General features: G+C 51.0%; 1 protein-coding gene across 2 annotated transcripts; it reads right to left on the bottom strand.

Moving 5' to 3' along the window:
- Nucleotides 1-6,546: 6,546 nt before the first annotated feature.
- Zdhhc19 (zDHHC palmitoyltransferase 19) lies at nt 6,547-18,140 on the bottom strand. Of its 2 annotated transcripts, XM_042259183.2 has the most exons (10): nt 18,015-18,101; nt 17,808-17,890; nt 17,464-17,618; nt 16,988-17,109; nt 16,541-16,680; nt 15,616-15,788; nt 15,196-15,301; nt 7,784-7,869; nt 7,254-7,476; nt 6,547-6,747 (listed from the first exon to the last, which is right to left on the bottom strand). In XM_042259183.2, exons 3-10 carry the CDS (start codon nt 17,607-17,609, stop codon nt 6,643-6,645), a joined length of 1,101 nt encoding a protein of 366 aa, XP_042115117.2. In that variant the 5' UTR covers nt 17,610-17,618; nt 17,808-17,890; nt 18,015-18,101; the 3' UTR covers nt 6,547-6,642. The 2 variants fall into 2 exon arrangements, with proteins under 2 accessions (XP_042115117.2, XP_076404831.1); XM_076548716.1 differs by lacking the exon at nt 17,808-17,890 and having other exon boundaries at nt 18,015-18,140.
- Nucleotides 18,141-18,485: the final 345 nt, after the last annotated feature.

Below are 18,485 nucleotides of genomic sequence, written 5' to 3'. Positions count from 1 at the left end.
GGGTGTGGTCAACGGTGCCATTACAGCTGGGGATCAAAGAAAAGTGACCTCAAACCAAACCAAACAAAGCCTGGGCTGGGGATGTAGCTCAGTGGCATGTGCTTAGCATGCGCGTGGCCAAGAGTTTGATCTCCACACAGCAAAAGAAAACAAAAACAGACCCAAGGAGAAAAAGCAAACTCCATTAAGGTCTCAGGTCACTTCTGTGCGGCGGCTGTAGGGGTGGGGCTGGAAGGGTGTGGAACTTCCAACCAAACTCCAGGGGAAGGTCCCCGAGACCCCACTGAGCAGAAACAGGGTGGGATGAAAATCAAACGAATTGCTCCTTTCAAGGCACCTGGATGTTTCAGGAATGTCTGGATTTGGGCTTCCCTTTTCCTGCAGCAGGATATTGAAAGAAAACAGACCTGAAAGGCTCCAGGTCCAGAGCAAAGAGCCCCTGTGTGCCTCCTTCTGGACTCTGCTTTGGAAAAGGCCACTTTCCTCTTTGCTCTGGACTGTGCCCAAGGCAGCCAGAACCTCGCGTCTGAGCCAGGCCAACAGCCCAAGTCCCTGCGGGTAGTCAGAGTGGACTGGGCACAGACAGATCTCACAGCCTTACAACGGCTTTCACCCCAGGGCCCCCACAGCTGAGCCTTGGGGGCTTCAGACTGTGCTGCCAGCGGGCAGCCAAGGGGCCCACCCCTGTCCCCCAAGACCAAGCCTAGCTCCTTCCCCTAGAAACAGATAACTTGGCTAACGGAGAGGGCGCTGAAGGTCACCGCAGAAAGGTGATCCGGGCTCAATGCCTAGGAGTTAATGAGGTGCCCTGCCCTCCCTCCGCCTCGGCTATTTCCAAGTCATCTAAATCCAGAGTGTGTGAAAGGGCAGAGAGCCAGAGAGAGCAGACAGAAGAAACAGAAGGGAAGAGAACCCGGGCTGGTGACCCAGATCTATAATCCCAGCTATTTCAGAGGCCGAGACAGGAGGCTTGCAAATTCAGGCTCAGTCTGGGCTAAAGAGCAAGTTCGAGGATAGTACCTGTCTGTAATGCCAATAAAAATGGGAAAAGGGGGCAGTACTTTTGTCTAGCCTGTGTGAAACTGTGGACTCAATCTCCAGGGGTGGAGTAGGGGAATCCTTGGCAGTGTTCCTAGACTAAGTAGACTGAGGTGGTCTTCCCACCGCCCCCCTGGGCAACCATCCCACCTTAGTTCTTGACCAAGGACAGTCCACACCATGCATCGACATACCACAGTGCGTTCAAGGCCAGACGTGGGCTCCACTCTCTTGTGGGCAGACAAGGAGAGGGTGACTTTGAGAGGCTGGGGGCTCTCCAGGGCACACTGAGGGGGCAGTGGCCCCACCCTACATCTCCAAAGACCCACTCTTGCTGTCTACACCGCATCTGCTGCCCGGACCAGGATGAGGCCATGTGGAGGGCGTCTCTCCATTTTGGCTCATGGCTCTCGAAGAGAGATCTAGAAATGAGTGGGCTGGGGAAATCCCCAGCTCAGTTCTCTACGCGGCCTCAGTACCTTTCCTGACTGACTTCTTGTTCTCCTTTGCTTGCTGGGGGACGGAGGGGGAGGGGCTTGAGCATGACTCAAGTCCAGCAAAGGCTCTCAATGGGCCAGCCACTGCAGTGCTGAGCCCAGGCCAGAGCCCTGTTCACGGAGCCAGAATCCTAGGTGTGAGGGGCACGGTGGCATAGGCCTCGTGATCCCACCTGCTTGGGAGGACCACAGGTTCAAGGCCTGGCTCTGGGCTTCAGACCGAGTTCGAGACCAGCCTGAGTAACCTGATGAGACCTTCTCTCAAAATGTAAAGCTGTACCTCAGTGACGGGGCACTTGCCTTGAATACATGAAAAATCTGGGTGTGAGCTCCAGCTCTTAAAATTTTTAAAAGGAATGCCAAGTCGGGGCGGGAGGAGTCTGGGGACTGTCCAGGGTCACACCCACAAAGGTACTAGGAGTGCCTTCCTTGAGGGCTAAATGAGCCAATGCAAGCAGAGCATTTAGCCCAGGGCCTGGCACACAGGAAAGCATTCAAAGTGACTGTAGTTACTGTCGTCATCCTTAGGGTCCTGCTGGCTGATGCCAAGCGGCTAGGTCTCTAGGCCCTTCCTGTTTACAGGACAGGACCTGGCCCAGCTTTCTTACCACAGGGTGTGGAATGGGGCCCCGCAGCAGACCTGGAGGCAGCTGAGGCTGGCCTTTCATGAGCTCTGTGCCTCCAGGGGAAGCCCTCCCTGGTGCCCACATCCTCGGTTTCCTCCTCCCTGAGAAATGAGGTGGCCAGATACCCCATAGGGTCCCCCCAGTTTGGAGTCTCTGATTTCCACAGCAAAACAAAACCTGCCCCAATCAGAAGGCAGTTAGGAGCCAGTGCCTGGCCAGGAGGCCCCGGGCAGCCGCAGACAAAGGCGCCCTGTGCAAACGCTGCCTCCAGCCCTCACGCTCTGGACCCAGAGCCCACAGCTTCCAAGAATCACAATTAGACATCTTTACTTGAAAGTCCTTCGTGTTCCTGGAAGTTGTCATCCAGGAAAAGTCGGGCGGGAGGCGGGGGGCGGGGGAGAGAGGGAAAGGGATGGTGAGCTGGAGGGCACCATGAAAGGATACAGCAGGAAAGAGGACAGAGGGAAGGGGAAGGACAGGGGCCTGGAGAGGAGAGTGACAGGTGACAGGAAGAGAGGCTGGAGATGGCCTGGGACACTGAGAAACAGGAACCAGGAACAACTGCAGCTGTTGACTTCCTCCAGCCTGGGGTGCCATGAACACACGCGGCTGAACACGGGTCGCAAGCCCTTTGCTTAAACAGAGTGTGCAGCCGTGGCCTGGGAGCCATGCTACTGCTCTGCAGGGGAGTCCCAGCTTTGGCCTCCACCCCAAGTCTACACTCCAGTCCCTCTGGCCTGGAGACATCTTTCTGTAAGACAAACTTCTCCATAAAGCAGCTCTGTTCCCCCAAGGGATCACTGCTCAGCCACCAAGGATCCCATTATCTAAACGGGGCAGCGGTGGACTCTGCTGCCATGGTAACTGGCATTTTGAAGTCCCAAGCGGGCCACACAAAGCCCCGTCTTCCTGCAGCCCTTGGGTCACACTCTAGTAGTGACTGACCACCATTGACTGAGCAGCCCCTGGCTCTGCCTGGCCGGTGCCTGTGACTTGTGACCACAGAGAAGCCCAGGCTGTCTTCACACTGAAGAACAAACGTGTCATGGGAAAGGTCAGAGAGGGTTTTTTTGGCTCTCCCACTTAGCATGACCCCCGTAGGGGGAAGCTACAGGTTTGTTGAATGTTGAGTTCCTCATCTCTAAAACTAGGATAGCCTTGGGTTCTCGACACAGGACAGGACAGTGAGCAGTAGAGGTGAACCTGGAACCAGGGCTTGCCTAAGAACGAAAGGGATTCACAGGGCCGTGGTGGCGCACACCTTTAATCCCAGCACTCGGGAGGCAGAGGCAGGTGGATCTCTGAGTTTGAGGCCAGCCTGGGCTACAGGGTGAGTTCTAGGAAAGGCTCCAGAGATACACAGAGAAACCCTGTCTCAAAAAATACCAAAAAAAAAAAAAGACCCCAAAAAAAGAACTAAAGAAACTCAAGGCCAGACAAAGGTCTCCTAAGGGCCTGACACCTGACCCAGGTGCCCAGGAGGGTGACCAGCAAGGTGCCCCGTGCCCTGTGAGGTGTGAGGAGTCTGGCCCTGACTCTCACTCTGCTTGGTCCCCCTCTGCCCCTTCATCCTGCCTTGCCCCACCTTCAGCCACTTGGGTGGGGTGGTTAGGGCAGAGCAGGGTGGGGTGAACCAGAGGCAGCAGGAACCATTATCAGGTGGCCCCGGATGGAAAGGACTTCAGCAGCCTCCTTATCAGCTCCCCAGGGACCCAGACTGTGATGCACAGCCCCGGGCTTATCGGTGGAGCCTGGGTCGGGGTGGGGGCAGAGCCAGGTCCCCTGCAGCTCCTGCTCAGACTCTGCCGAGAGTGGAAATGGCAGTGGCCTTCTGGGAACCAGAGAGTCACCGGGCTCGCCGCCATCTCGGCCGTTAGGTTATCTGAGCTAAACCGCTTCCCTCCCTAGCCCCCAAACCATGACTGAAACTGGTGGTGGTGGTGGGCCGTGGGATGAAGGGTCTCTCCTCTTCTCTCTCTCTCTCTCTCTCTCTCTCTCTCTCTCTCTCTCTCTCTCTCTCTCTCTCACACACACACACACACACACACACACACACACACACACACACACACACCGTCCTCCTCTAGGAGGTCAAAGCCAGTGACTCTTGATGAGGTAAATGGCTCTGTGGGGAGAGCTGGGCTGAGCAAAGGGAAGTGGCATGTAGCATGGCATACAGTTTGGGTGGTCAGTCACTCGGCTTTGCTGTGTCTTACGAGTCTCGGCATCCCAAAAGGCCAAGCGGACCCCTTTGGAGATGTCTTTGGAAACCTCTTGCAGGCTCCAGGAGCTGGCTGGGATCCTGCGGAGGGTGCTCCAGCTACAGCTTGGCCTCCCTCCGAGGGTGGTAGGGCTTTCTGGGCATGTGGAGAGCAGGCCCCCTAACGGGGCTCTGATAACAGCTCTCAGCTTATCTGTTGGCCAAGGACTGGGTGGGGCACGTCTGAGAACCAGAGGCAAATTCTGCAGAAAGGTGGTGGCAGCGTAACCAAAGGCTTCTGTGAGGGAAGGACCCGGGGAGGGTGGCCTGAGGTTGAGGGGAAGGGACGTCAAGGGCAGGGGTGGGCTAGATCCCTCTCAGAGCTGTGGAAATCCTCAACTGGGAAGAACAGAAGCCCAGAATCCTCATCCCAGAGGAAGATGTGACTGCCTTTGGAGGAGTCAGGGCCTCTTTTGAGAACCTGAAGAAAACTGCCTCCTTCTCTAGTGGGGTAACTGAGGCCTTAGGACTCAGGGAGACCACCACCTCTTAGGCCACTGGGACTGGATGAGCCTCCTGCGTATCTTGAGACTGGGAACTAACAAGTACAGTCCCAAGCCAGGCAGGGCTGAAGGGAGGTAGCCTCCCCAAAGCTCCCGGAGGAGCTGGGACTTCGGCAGGTACCCCTCTCGAGCCAGGAAGTTGCAGCCTTGGCCCCAAGATCCTCTCTTCCTCTGGCCCAGGCCCAGACCACCTGGAGAGCTCTCCTTTGGAGAGAGTAAGCAGGAGCCCCCTGACTGTCACATTCTTGTCATTTTCTTCAAGCTGGGGTGTTCCCCTCTGCACACACAGGACATGCACACCCAGGTGTAGACACACATCCGGGCTCAGTGGCGCCAAAGGACTATTTCTGTCCTTGGCTGCCTTGTAGAGCTGTGCTAGCTCTGCATTTAAAGGTGCCCCCGTAATAGCCTAAAATGTGGTCCCTGGCACAATCTGGAAGGGCCAAGCTGGCCTGATCTTTTTAAAATTATTCATTCATTCATTCATTCATTCATTCATTTTTATTTATTTATTATTTGTTTATTTATTTATTTATTTATTTATTTATTTATTTATTTATTTATTTTTTATTTATAGGCAAAGTCTATATAGTCCTGGCTGTCCTGGAACTCACTCTGTAGACCAGGCTGGCCTCAAACTCACAGAGGTCCTCCTGCCTCTCAAGTACCGGGATTAAAACCATGCCACACCAGGCCTGGCCTGGCCTGACTTTTGATATGCCAATGACAAATATCCAAAATTCCACCTAGAACCCAAAGGCTTCTAGGTTGAGCAAGGGTGACACTGGAGGAAAGCCCCCAAGCGCCATAGAAGCTCCTGAGGTTGAAAAATGAGCTAGCCCGCAGCCCAGAGGGCCAGAAGCAGAGCAGCAGAGTTGACAGATTTGACAAGGAGGGGCCCTGGGGCCTCCAAGGACAGGTGAGGAGGGATGGGGGAGCTGGGGGGTGAGTGTGTGTGTGTGAGAGAGAGAGAGGGGGGGGGTAAAGCTAGACTTCATTGTTTAAAGAGCTAGAGAGCTGGTCTGTACTACACAAGGCCGCACCGTGGTCACTGGTAAAGCCAGAGTTTAAATGTGCTCCACCAAGCACCCCCAGGGACCCGAAGACTCCCAAGACCTTGGATCTCACCAGGGACAGGTGGAGTATGGGGAGGGGCGGGTAACATCAAAAATGAGACGCGGTTGCAGGAAAGATGCAGGCTCAGCATTAAGAGTGAGCACACCCCATCCCTCCGTATCTCTTAAGAGTGGCCGCTGGAAGGGTACCCACACCTAGTCTGATGGCCTCCCAACCTGCAGCGCAAGGGGCCCGAGCGAGACTTGTGCGTTCCCGGGCAGTGGGCGCCCTCTGCTGCCAGATACAGGTACTGCAGGGCGGAGGCCGCGTCCTTCCCCAGTGCAGACATGACTGGCGGTTTTCTCTCACACCACCGCCAGCTCTCACCAGGAAGACTGCAGTTAATACTGTCCGACCCTCGTAAGAATGAGAGAAACTGTAGAGTCCTGCCCAAGGTCACGGACCCAGGCAATGATAGACTCCGTGTTTGAGTCTCCAGGGATCCTGGCTCACTCATCCCTGGAGGTCCTTGTCCCCAAGCCCCTTGAACACGCCTGACACCCTCATCAGAAACCAACAATTAACATTTAATGAGGATTGGCAGATGTCAATACACCCACCATTGAAACGACAGGGGCTTGGCCCAAGTGGACCACGAGGATTCAGATGGGGAGGTACAGGTTCAGGTGGTCCAGGCTCAGTGTGCGTCGGGGCCAGTCTCGCCTAGGCGTCTCCGACAGCAAGGACAGCCGTGGGCTGGCATCAATCTAAACACAGAGTGGGAACATGCAGGCTTCCTCCAGCCTCCCCAGCTCCAGCTCCCAGCCAACCCCGGTGCTCCACCCCCCCCCAACTCCTTACTGACGGAGCCAAAGGGAGACTCAAAGGCAACGTGTTGGGAGGGAATCTGTGGGGACCGCCCCCATCATAATCCTTACGTTCCACTTCCATGTATTTCAATGAAATTGGGCCGTGTGGAAAATTGTATCAACCTAAAGGACTATTCTTCAAGACAGTGTAAACTGTAGGCTAATCTCTGTCCTCATTAACAGTCAAGGACGCTAGTCCAGAACTAGTGACTGGCCCAGGTCCACTGGGATGTGGTCTTTCCTCTGTTTCTGGGGGGCATCTGAGAGTGTTCTGGAGGCCTGTGACACCCTCATTCAAGGTCCCTCCGGGTTTCACATGTCTCCACCGAGCTCTGAGCACCCCAGCTTCAGGGCCAGCCCCACCTCCTGGGGACTTTCCCACAGGCGCCCTCTGCCTTTCTCACCTCCTTGAGAACAATGACGGCTTCGCCACCTCCTCGAGGCCCCTTCCCTGCTGTGTTCGGAGGAGTTTGGGGTCCAGGGGGGTCAGGGGCGCCCAGGGGATCAGCGGGATCAGGGGGGCCTGGGGAACAGTGTTCAGGAGGACACAGTGGTAAGGGCTGTGTCTTCTCATAGATCCATTCCGTCCCCACGGGTCTTTGCAGACAGACGACTTCAGACATGTACCTAAAGAAAGAAGGCAGATGCAAGGGGTCGATGCCCTTCTTAGCCAGGGCCCCATCCTCCCTCTCAGTTTGGGGACATAGCCCAGAGGCCAGCCCTGCCCGGAGCTAGGCTAGCTTTTTTTGGCTGCAGCTCCCTCATCGCCTCAACCCACAAGAACTCACAGAAGGGCCCAATGGTCCCCCGCGGGGGAGGGGGCACCCCAAAGGAAAGGCCTGAACCGTGCAAGATCTGAGATCAGGAGTGAGGGGGGCCACTTCGTCCACCAGCCCCGGGGTCCGCTACTCAGATATCTCTCTTCCCAACTCACTTAGGACTCAGTGGCGCACACATTGTTAGATACCAGTTCCTGGCAAAGCCCTGGTCGAAAGGGTTATATTCTTGATGGTTCCTGCACTGGAAGGGTATGGGGATGAGAAAATGTCAGAACCGGCCAGTCCCTCACGGCAGCTCCCTGCCCTCAGCCTGTCAGCTCAGCTCCAGCTGCCACCGGATTGCAAAGGAGGTCAGGGAAGCCGGAGAGTGAGCTGGACTCACCGGACAAGCGCCCCCATTCTGAGCAGCTCTGCCGGGGCTGATGTTGACACTGTCCCCCCACCACTGCTCTCCTCTCTTGCCTTCTCAGGACCCCCCCCCCAATCCCCTGTACGCCTCTTTGTAGCAACCTTGCTCTCTGTGGCCACACATACCCTCAGGCTCTGACCTTCCAGATAGGTGCTCAGACCCTCCCGTAACCACTCGGCCCCTCCACAGACAGTCCCACCATCCAACCACTGTTTCTTGGCCTTCCCACCACCCATCTTTGCCTTCTGGGTGTTGGTCTTCATTGAATTTCACCATCCGGAAGGTCAGCAGTGGTTTGGATCAGATTTTCCCAGCCAGCATCACATGGCCTAGGAAAGCCTGGCCCGGATGTGATGATAAGGCAAAGGTCAAACTCAACGTTCAGGCCACTTCCTTTTTGGTTTGTCTGTCTGTCTTGAGAGAGTCTCATTCTGAAGCCCAGCATGGCCTAGAACCTACTTTTGTTGGCCAGGCCAGCCTCAACCTTGCAGTGATCCTCCATGCTGTGGTTAAAGGGGTACACCACCATGCCCAGTGTCCCCTGGACACTCTTGACTAGGGGCTCCATGCCCCTTCCCACTCATCCCGAGACCCCACCTCCTGCAGGCTAAGCCTTATCCCAGCTTAGAGAGTCTTGGGCACAAGGAAAAGTGGTCCAGCCACAGTCCTGCCTGCTCCCAACTGCCCTGTGCCCCATGTTCCTGTTATCAAGACTTGAATCTTCAATACTCCAGAAGAAACCAGGACTCCATCCAGGACGCCATGGCCCAAAAGCTACATGAACCATCGTGCTATGGAAAGGTCCGGCTCCTTCAATGTGGCTGAGGCCATGAAGAGAAACAGGTAGTCCTGCTGGGGATTCTGACAGAATGTTTAGAAGGATTTGATACATGGAAAACACTCAGTTAGATGCACAGGAAATATAGAAAAAGGTTGATTTGTATGACATAGAAAATGCTTAATATGCTGGGTGGCGGCGGCGCACGCCTCTAATCCCAGCACTCAGGAGGCAGAGGCAGGCAAATCTCTGTGAGTTCGAGGCCAGCCAGGTTGACAGAGTGAGCTCCAGGACAGCCAGGACTACATAGAGAAACTTTTTCTTGAAAAACCAGGATTACACAAAGAAACACTTTCTTGAAAAACGGAGGGAGGGAGGGAGGGAGGGAGGGAGGGAGGGAGGGAGGGAGGGAGGGAGAGAGAAAGAGAGGGAGGGAGGGAGGGAGGGAGCTTAATAAAGTCTTAAGACCCATCCAATCCATCTGAGTATGTTCCTTTGCCCACAGGGGCCCTCTCAGACATAGAGAGAATCAGGGATGCATACGTGTGCACACACACTCGCGCACATGCACACAAATACTTCACAGCAAAAAACTTCTGCTATTTGGAACCTGAAAGGAAAATGAAATAATGAGCTATAGCTCTCAAGAAAATATTTTTAAAACACATATCTGAACCCAGAATACATAAAGAACTCATAAGACACAAAAGGAAAATAATCCAATTTTTAAATGGGCAAAATATTGGAGCATACATTACATCAAAGGTACACACTGCTTAGCATCACTCTCTTGAGGAAAATACAAATCAAAGCTATGGGATGCTGCCACACAATTGCTTGATGGGCTAGAACAAAAAAACTAAACAAGCCTCCGACAGTGTCAAGTGTTGGCGAGGAGGCAGAGCAACAGGAATTCTCATCTGTACGAATGCAAGATGGTGTTTTGGAAGGCATTCTGCTAATTTAGTATAAAATTAAACACACGGCTACCTCATGACCCAGGATTTACACACTAGGAAAGCTTAGGTTCTGGATACCAATGTTCGAATTGAGTTCACTTTATAATTGCCCCAAACTAGAAAGGATGTAAAAATCCTTCAGTTGGTGAACGCACATTTGGTAGAGCATCCATCCATACAAGTCAATGCGATGCTACACCGCGATAAAGAGGAATAAACTGACGAGAACAGCGTGGGTGAATCTCAAGTGTGCTGTGCTAAGCAAGCCAAGGCAGACTGGAAAGACAATGGTTTCATTTATGTGGACTTCTCAAAGATAAAACAAAACTCCGAGTAAAGGGCTGGGAAAAGGTTTTCCAAGCAAATGGACCTAAGAAACAAGCTGGTGTAGCTATCCTAATATCTAATAAAATAGACTTCAAACTAAAATCAATCAAAAGAGACCAGGATGGACATTACATATTCATCACAGGAAAAATCCACCAAGATGAAGTCTCGATTCTAAACATTTATGCTCCAAATACAAAAGCACCCACATTCATAAAAGAAACACTACTAAAGTTTAAAACGCACATCAAACCCCACACATTAGTAGTGGGAGACTTTAACACACCACTCTCACCAAAAGATAGATCTACCAGACTGAAACTTAACAAAGAAATAAAGGACCTAACAGATGTTATGACTCAAATGGACCTAACAGATATCTACAGAATATTCCATCCTAACACAAAAGAATATACCTTCTTCTCAGCACCCCATGGAACCTTCTCAAAAATTGACCACATGCTTGGACACAAAACAAATCTCAACAGATACAAAAAAATTGGAATAACCTCCTGTATCTTATCAGACCACCATGCCTTAAAGTTAGAACTCAATAACAACAAAAATTATAGAAAACCCACAAACTCATGGAAACTGAATAATACCCACCTGAAACATCAATGGGTCAAGGAAGAAATAAAGACAGAAATTAAAGAGTTCCTAGAATTCAATGAAAATGAAAGTACAACATACCCAAACTTATGGGACACTATGAAAGCAGTGCTAAGAGGAAAATTCATAGCTCTAAATGCACACAAAGAAGATGGAGCAATCCCATACCAATGAATTAACAGCACAACTGAAAGCTCTAGAACAAAAAGAAACAAACTCACCCAGGAGAAATAGACGCCAGGAAATAATCAAATTGAGGGCTGAAATCAACGAAATAGAAAACAAGAGAACAATACAAAAAATCAATGAAACAAAGAGTTGGTTCTTTGAAAAAATCAACAAGATAGACAAACCACTAGCCAAATTAATCAAAAAGCAAAGAGAGAACACCCAAATTCACAAAATCAGAAATGAAAAGGGAGACATAACAACAGACAATGAGGAAATCCAGAGAATCATCAGATCATACTTCAAAAACCTGTACTCCACAAAAATGGAAAACCAGGAAGAAATGGACAATTTTCTGGATAAATACCAAATACCAAAATTAAATCAAGACCAGATAAACCATTTAAATAGACCAATAACCCCTAAAGAAATAGAAACAGTCATCAAAAGTCTCCCAACTAAAAAAAGCCCAGGACCAGATGGTTTTAGTGCAGAATTCTACCAGACTTTCAAAGAAGAACTAATACCAATCCTCTTCAAAGTGTTCCACACAATAGAAACAGAAGGAACACTACCAAACTCTTTTTATGAGGCTACAATTACCCTGATACCCAAACCACACAAAGATGCAACAAAGAAAGAGAACTACAGACCAATCTCCCTCATGAACATTGATGCAAAAATACTCAACAAAATATTGGCAAACCGAATCCAAGAATACATCAAAACAATCATCCATCACGACCAAGTAGGATTCATCCCAGGGATGCAAGGATGGTTCAACATACGGAAATCAGTCAATGTAATACACCATATAAACAAACTGAAAGAAAAAAACCACATGATCATCTCCCTAGATGCTGAAAAAGCCTTTGACAAAATCCAACACCCCTTCATGATAAAGGTCTTAGAAAGAATAGGAATACAAGGAACATTTCTAAACATAATAAAAGCAATTTATAGCAAGCCAACAGCAAACATCAAATTAAATGGAGAGAAACTCAAAGCGATACCACTAAATTCAGGAACAAGACAAGGCTGTCCACTCTCCCCATATTTATTCAATATAGTACTAGAAGTTCTAGCTAGAGCAATAAGACAACAAAAGGAGATCAAAGGGATACAAATTGGCAAGGAAGAAGTCAAACTTTCACTATTTGCAGATGATATGATAGTATACATAAGTGACCCCAAAAACTCTACCAGGGAACTTCTACAGCTGATAAACTCCTTCAGTAAAGTGGCAGGATACAAGATCAACTCAAAAAAATCACTCCTATACACAAATGATAAAAGGGCTGAGAAAGAAGTCAGAGAAACATCACCCTTTACAATAGCCACAAATAATATAAAATACCTTGGGATAACACTAACTAAACAAGTGAAAGACCTTTTTGATAAGAACTTTAAATCTCTAAAGAAAGAAATTGAAGAAGATATCAGAAAATGGAAGGATCTCCCATGCTCATGGATAGGCAGGATTAACATAGTAAAAATGGCAATCTTACCAAAAGCAATCTACAGATTCAATGCAATCCCCATCAAAATCCCAACACAATTCTTCACAGACTTGGAAAGAAAAATACTCAACTTTATATGGAAAAACAAAAGACCCAGGATAGCTAAAAGAATCCTATACGATAAAGCAACCCTTGGAGGCATCACCATCCCGGACCTCAAACTCTACTATAGAGCTATAGTAATAAAAACAGCTTGGTACTGGTATAAAAACCGACATACGGACCAATGGAATCGAATTGAAGACCCTGACATTAATCCATGCACATATGAACACCTGGTTTTTGACAAAGGAGCCAAAACTATACAATGGAACAAAGAAAGTATCTTCAACAAATGGTGCTGGCATAACTGGATGTCAATATGTAAAAGATTACAAATAGATCCATATCTGTCACCATGCACAAAACTCAAGTCCAAGTGGATCAAAGACCTAAACATAAATCCAGTTACACTAAACTTAATAGAAAAGAAGATAGGAAGCACTCTTGAACGCATTGGCACTGGAGACCATTTCCTAAATAAAACACCGACAGCACAAACCCTGAGCACAACCATTAATAAATGGGACCTCTCAAAACTGAGAAGCTTTTGCAGGGCAAAAGACACAGTCAATAAGACAAAAAGACACCCAACAGATTGGGAAAAGATCTTCACCAACCCCACATCTGACAGAGGATTGATCTCCACAATATATAAAGAACTCAAGAAACTAGACATCAAAGCACTGAACAGTCCAATTAAAAAATGGGCTAAAGAGCTAAACAGAGAATTCACAAAACAAGAACTACAAATGGCTGAAAGACATTTAAAGAAATGCTCAACATCCTTAATCATCAGAGAAATGCAAATCAAAATGACTCTGAGATACCACCTTACACCTGTTAGAATGGCTAAGATCAAAAACACCAATGACAACCAATGTTGGAGAGGATGTGGAGCAAAGGGAACACTCCTCCACTGTTGGTGGGAATGTAAACTTGTACAACCACTGTGGAAATCAGTATGGCGGTTTCTCAGAAAATTAGGAATCGAACTACCTCAAGACCCAGCCATCCCACTCTTGGGCTGATACATACCATAAAGATACATGCTCAGCTATGTTCATAGCAGCACTATTTGTAATAGCCAGAACCTGGAAACAACCTAGATGCCCATCAACGGAAGAATGGATGAAAAAAATGTGGTACATATACACAATGGAGTACTACTCAGCAGAGAAAAACAATGAAAGCATGAAATTTGCAGGCAAATGGATGGAACTAGAAAAAATCATCCTGAGTGAGGTAACCCAAACCCAGAAAGACAGTTATGGTATGTACTCACTCATTGGTGGATTCTAGATATAAAATGAACAATCAGACCACAACCCATAGAACCATAGAGGCTATATATATAGCATGGAGGTCCCTAGGATGACTGTGGCATATAATAAATTTCAGTTTTACTCAATTATTGAAAAAAAATAGCCAAATGAATGGAAACACATGAACTATGAACCAAAGGCTGAGGGGCTCCCAGCTGGATCAGGCCCTCTGAATAGGTGAGACAGTTGATTGGCTTGATCAGTTTGGGAGGCATCTAGGCAGTGGGACCAAGTCCTGTGCTCATTCCATGAGTTGGCTGTTTGAAACCAGGAACTTATGCAGGGACACTTGGCTTAGTCTGGGAGGAAGGGACTGGACCTCCCTGGACTGAGTCTACCAAGTTGATCACAGTCCTCGGGGGAGGACTTGTCCTGGAGGAGGTGGGAATGGAGGGTGGGCTGGGGGTAAGGGGAGGGTGTGGGAGGGGGGAGAATAGGGGAACCCATGGCTGATATGTAGAACTGAATGGTATTGTAAAATAAAAAATATATATCACAAAAAAAAAGATAAAACAAAACAACAACAACAACAACAAACAACAACAACAACAACAAAAACCCCTATGGGGGGAAACAAATCAACCATTGTCCGGGATGTAACAGGACGACAAATCGACTACAAAAGGCCTGGAAAGAGTCTTCTGGAGTAATGACATACCACTTTCAGATCCCCTTACTGTGACTCCCGGGTTTCCCCTGCATCAAGACTAACTCCCACGCTCTGAGGGGGTCTGCTCAATTGCCAGCGCCACCGTCTACCCGAATTAGAGCAGCTTCCTCGCTCTCTTAGTTACCTTCTGCTTTCAGCCATATGGATGCCATTAACCCCAGCTGCCAACGAGACTGAGCCAGGGGGATCGAAAGTTCAAGGCCTTCCCGAGACTGTTTCCAAAAGGCGGGGCTTGGGATACAGCTGAGTGGTAGAGCACTTGCCTAGCATTTTCCAGGCCCTGGGCTCAATCCCCAGTACTGGAAGGTGCAAAAAAAAAATTTTTTTTCCCTATTTTTCTGTATCCTTAGTCTTTTTGCAAAGCTAGAGACGCCCGATCCTTCAAGATCACATCAGGGCACAAAGAGTGGCGGCGTTTCGGGCCTGTCTAACCCTTTGCTCCTTCTCTAGGTCCCGACTACACAGCCCAGGGCTGCCTTTTCTTGGTGTGGTCCAGGGAAAGTGGGGGATGCTGCCTTGATCCCTATGCTGGTCCTCAAATGCAGGCAGCCCAGCCCGCGGCCGCGCCTCGGGCCGGAGAGCGACCCCCGGGCTCCAGCAGGTGGCGCTGTGGTCAGAGCTGCGGCTGCTGCTGCTGCTGCTGTGGACCGGCGTCCTGAGGTCTTACCCTCAGGGCCAATGGCAGTGGAGGATCAGATCCAGAGGACCCAAGATGCTGCCCACAGCCAGACATCCGGCGCCCACGCTGCACCCCACATACCTTGCTCTCGCAGGAGCGCTCTGCGGTGCTCACAGATATGGCCTGGATCAGCAGCAGCAGGACGAGCGGAATCAGGAAGCCCGCCGCGGGTGCAGCCACCAGGACGCTGACCAGCTAAGGAGCCACGCCCGGTCCAGCTCATCTTCCCCGCTCCACCATTACTCCCGCCACCCTCTCCGGAGCACCACACCGTGGCCCTGCTTGTCCCTTTTAGACCTTCTTATGTGGCCCCACTGGGTTCTTAATGCTCCTTAGTTTTTGTTGTACTCCATCCGTTTTCCTTACGCTCACCGGCCCACACTGAGCCTCTCCGGCTAGCTTCATCCATCACCGGCTCCACCCTCGGAGAGCTCATCTCTCACCTGCCTCCACCCCTCCCCGACTGCTCCTCACGGGGGGTCCTTGGGCATGTGTAGATACGCCATAATCTTGTCCACCGAGAAGGGCAGATGGCTTGTACGGATCAGGAATATCAGGCAGGTGATGAGCAGGGTGCCCGAGTAGAGGCAGAGGGACAGGACCAGCACCATGAAGAGGCGGAAGTTGCGGTGACCGATGCAATTATTGACCCATTTGCAGTGGTGATCAAAGTCCTGGGACAGGGAGAGGAGCAGGCCTCCAGGATCCGTCCTTTGGCCCAGCTTCCATCACCCCAAACAACTCAGCCCTCGAGGTCACTTACTCCCCCCCCACACACACACACACTGGCTTTCACCCCCGGGGAGAATCCTGGTGACCGAACACAATTATTTAATTAATCTGGTTAGAACACAATTCAGACTCTGTCTTGAGACTTCTCCTGGTATAGCTTTCAGTCGGACAAAGACCATCTCTGGGCCTTTACTTTCTCATCTATTAGGTGAAGATAAAAAAAAAAAAATAGAAATAATAAAAAACCAGCCTGGCCCAGCCAGGGTCCCTCCTCACATTTGTAAGCTGGTGTGCCAGCGCATGTGAGACAAGCTTGCGCAAACCGGGAGACCCAACTCAAACATCCAAAGGCCAGGGAAAGTCCTCAGACCAGGCCTGTAGCCAACCGAAGGGTTTCGATGCCCGGCGACAGCACACAGGAGACGGACAGAGACAGTCTTCCCCGTCCCCTTCCCCAGGGCCAGAGCAAATACAAGTGCCCACGCTGACGTGCCAGCCTCCCTGGACAGATGCAGGCACAGAGGCGGTGCCCTGTGTGAGGGACCAGGAACAGGTGGGCGTGCCGTCGTCCTTGGCCCTCACCAGTCACGTTAAAGTCTCACGCCCACGGCCGGGTCACATGCGATGAGGTTTTAGGTTCCGGCCAGGTCTGGGTGACAGGTTAGCACTCAGGCAGGCAGCAAGGGGGTCTCACCTCCACACACATGTTGCACCAGGGGCAGTGGTAGGTCCGGGGTGGGCGATGGAAGCAGCATTTGGGGCACCATTGCAGGCGGAAGGCCCTTTGATTCACGCTCACCACGTACACCATCATGGGGTCCTCATCATGGGAGCCTGGCGGAAGAGGGTTAGGCAGTTAGCCTTCCACACCGCGCCCTGGGCAGCCCCACAGCAGCCCTGGGCACAGGGAAATGTGGGAAGAGGTGGGTAAGGCGAGCCGGGCGGTGGTGGCGCACGCCTTTAATCCCAGCACTCGGGAGGCAGAGCCAGGTGGATCTCCAACTCCACGCCTTGGTGGCTCAGGAAATGAAATGCTAGAGCCAGAACAGTACTGCCGTGGGGTATAGAGGCCCCGAGGCTGGAGGTGGGGCACCATCCTTTGGGGTGCCACCTCCTCCTTCCAGGGGGCTGAAGTCCTCACCTCGGTGTAAGATGCCAGGGTCTGAGAAGTTGAGCGAAACGAGACTGAAGAAGGTGAGGATGAAGAGCGGGCCTGTGACCATGGGAAAGACCCACTCTCCGTTCTGAGCCAGCCACCTACAACTGAGACCAGAGCGTCTTTCAGTCCGGAGCCCGAGCAGCCCAGAGCTGCTCCCCAGGCCCTGACCAGCTGGGTCAGGGTTCACAGAGCTTAAAGCCAGCTCTAAGTATCCGGGCAAGCGACGGGCTCACAGAGACCCCACCAAAGGTCACCGGCATTACCAGCCACATTCACCCCCCACCCCATCCCCATGCACCAATTTTCCAAAACTCCGCGCCTGCACATGGCCCTCCAACCAGACAGCTGTTCCCTGGGCCTTCCACGACTCCGTCCTGCCTCCCCCTGCCTCTGTACTGTCTTTTATTTTCCACCCTGTCTCCGTATAAGAAACCTAACAGATGACATGGGACACTTACGGGAACCCGAAGAAAAGGCCACTCAGAAAGACCAGCAGCATCACATTGAAGGCGGCGAACAGACTCGGGAGGAACCACGACCGTGGGACCACGGGCATCTGCTGTGGCTCCTTCACACGCGCCATGTCCTCTTTTGGGAAAGGCATGGCGAACGCCTAGAAAGAGACGGTTCGACTGGCCACGACTGGCCATATATTTATTATGTATACAGAAGAGGGAGCCAGATCTCATTACAGATGGTTGTGAGACATTATGTGGGTGCTGGGAATTGCGCGCTGTGCAAGAGTGAGGACCTCAGTTCGATCCTCAGGTCCCAGGGACAAGCAGGGTGTGTGGGTACATACCGTTAGCAGCCACAAGAGGATCCTGGGGCTTACTGGCCAGGCAGTTCAGCCAAACAGCAAGCTCCAGAGTTCAGCGAGAGACCCTGTCCCAGAAAGTAAGGTACTTAAGGCAGACAACCGATTTGGGGATCACACACACACACACACACACACACACACACACACACACACACGCGCGAAGGGAGAGGGCGTGATTCGCATACTCACAGGACAAGAATAAGCTACTAGCTCGCTCCTCTTTCTCCTGTTGACTCTCAGAATATGACTTGTCCGTAGCAACTGAAGCCACAGCCCAGGAGAGGAGAGCAGAAGTCTCATTGTGATGTCACAGAGGCAGAGGGATGGGGGGCTGTGGCTCCCCACCACTCACGCTGGAGTCTAAGACGCCCCAGCCCTGGCTTGGAAGCTGCTGGGCTTTGTCCCCCAGAGGGTCACCTGCTGTGGCTGTTGATGTGCTGGAGGTCTCAAGAGAGGGTTCCCAGGGACACTGACTGACTTTCAGGGGATTGATGTAGTCTTCATGAGACACCCCCCGCCCATTTAGCAGGTCATTATAAAAAGCCTAGGACTGACTCCTCCAGTCCCAGAATCTCTCTGTCATGTGACTTCCTGAGGAGATGTGAACAGACAGACACTACTTCACCCCAGGTAGAGCTGATGGCAGACCGAAGGACCGAT

Source organism: Peromyscus maniculatus, chromosome 12, assembly GCF_049852395.1.
Source record: "Peromyscus maniculatus bairdii isolate BWxNUB_F1_BW_parent chromosome 12, HU_Pman_BW_mat_3.1, whole genome shotgun sequence".
In the NCBI taxonomy this organism is placed as follows: Eukaryota; Metazoa; Chordata; class Mammalia; order Rodentia; family Cricetidae; genus Peromyscus; species Peromyscus maniculatus.
This window is presented reverse-complemented; position numbering and strand designations above follow the sequence as displayed.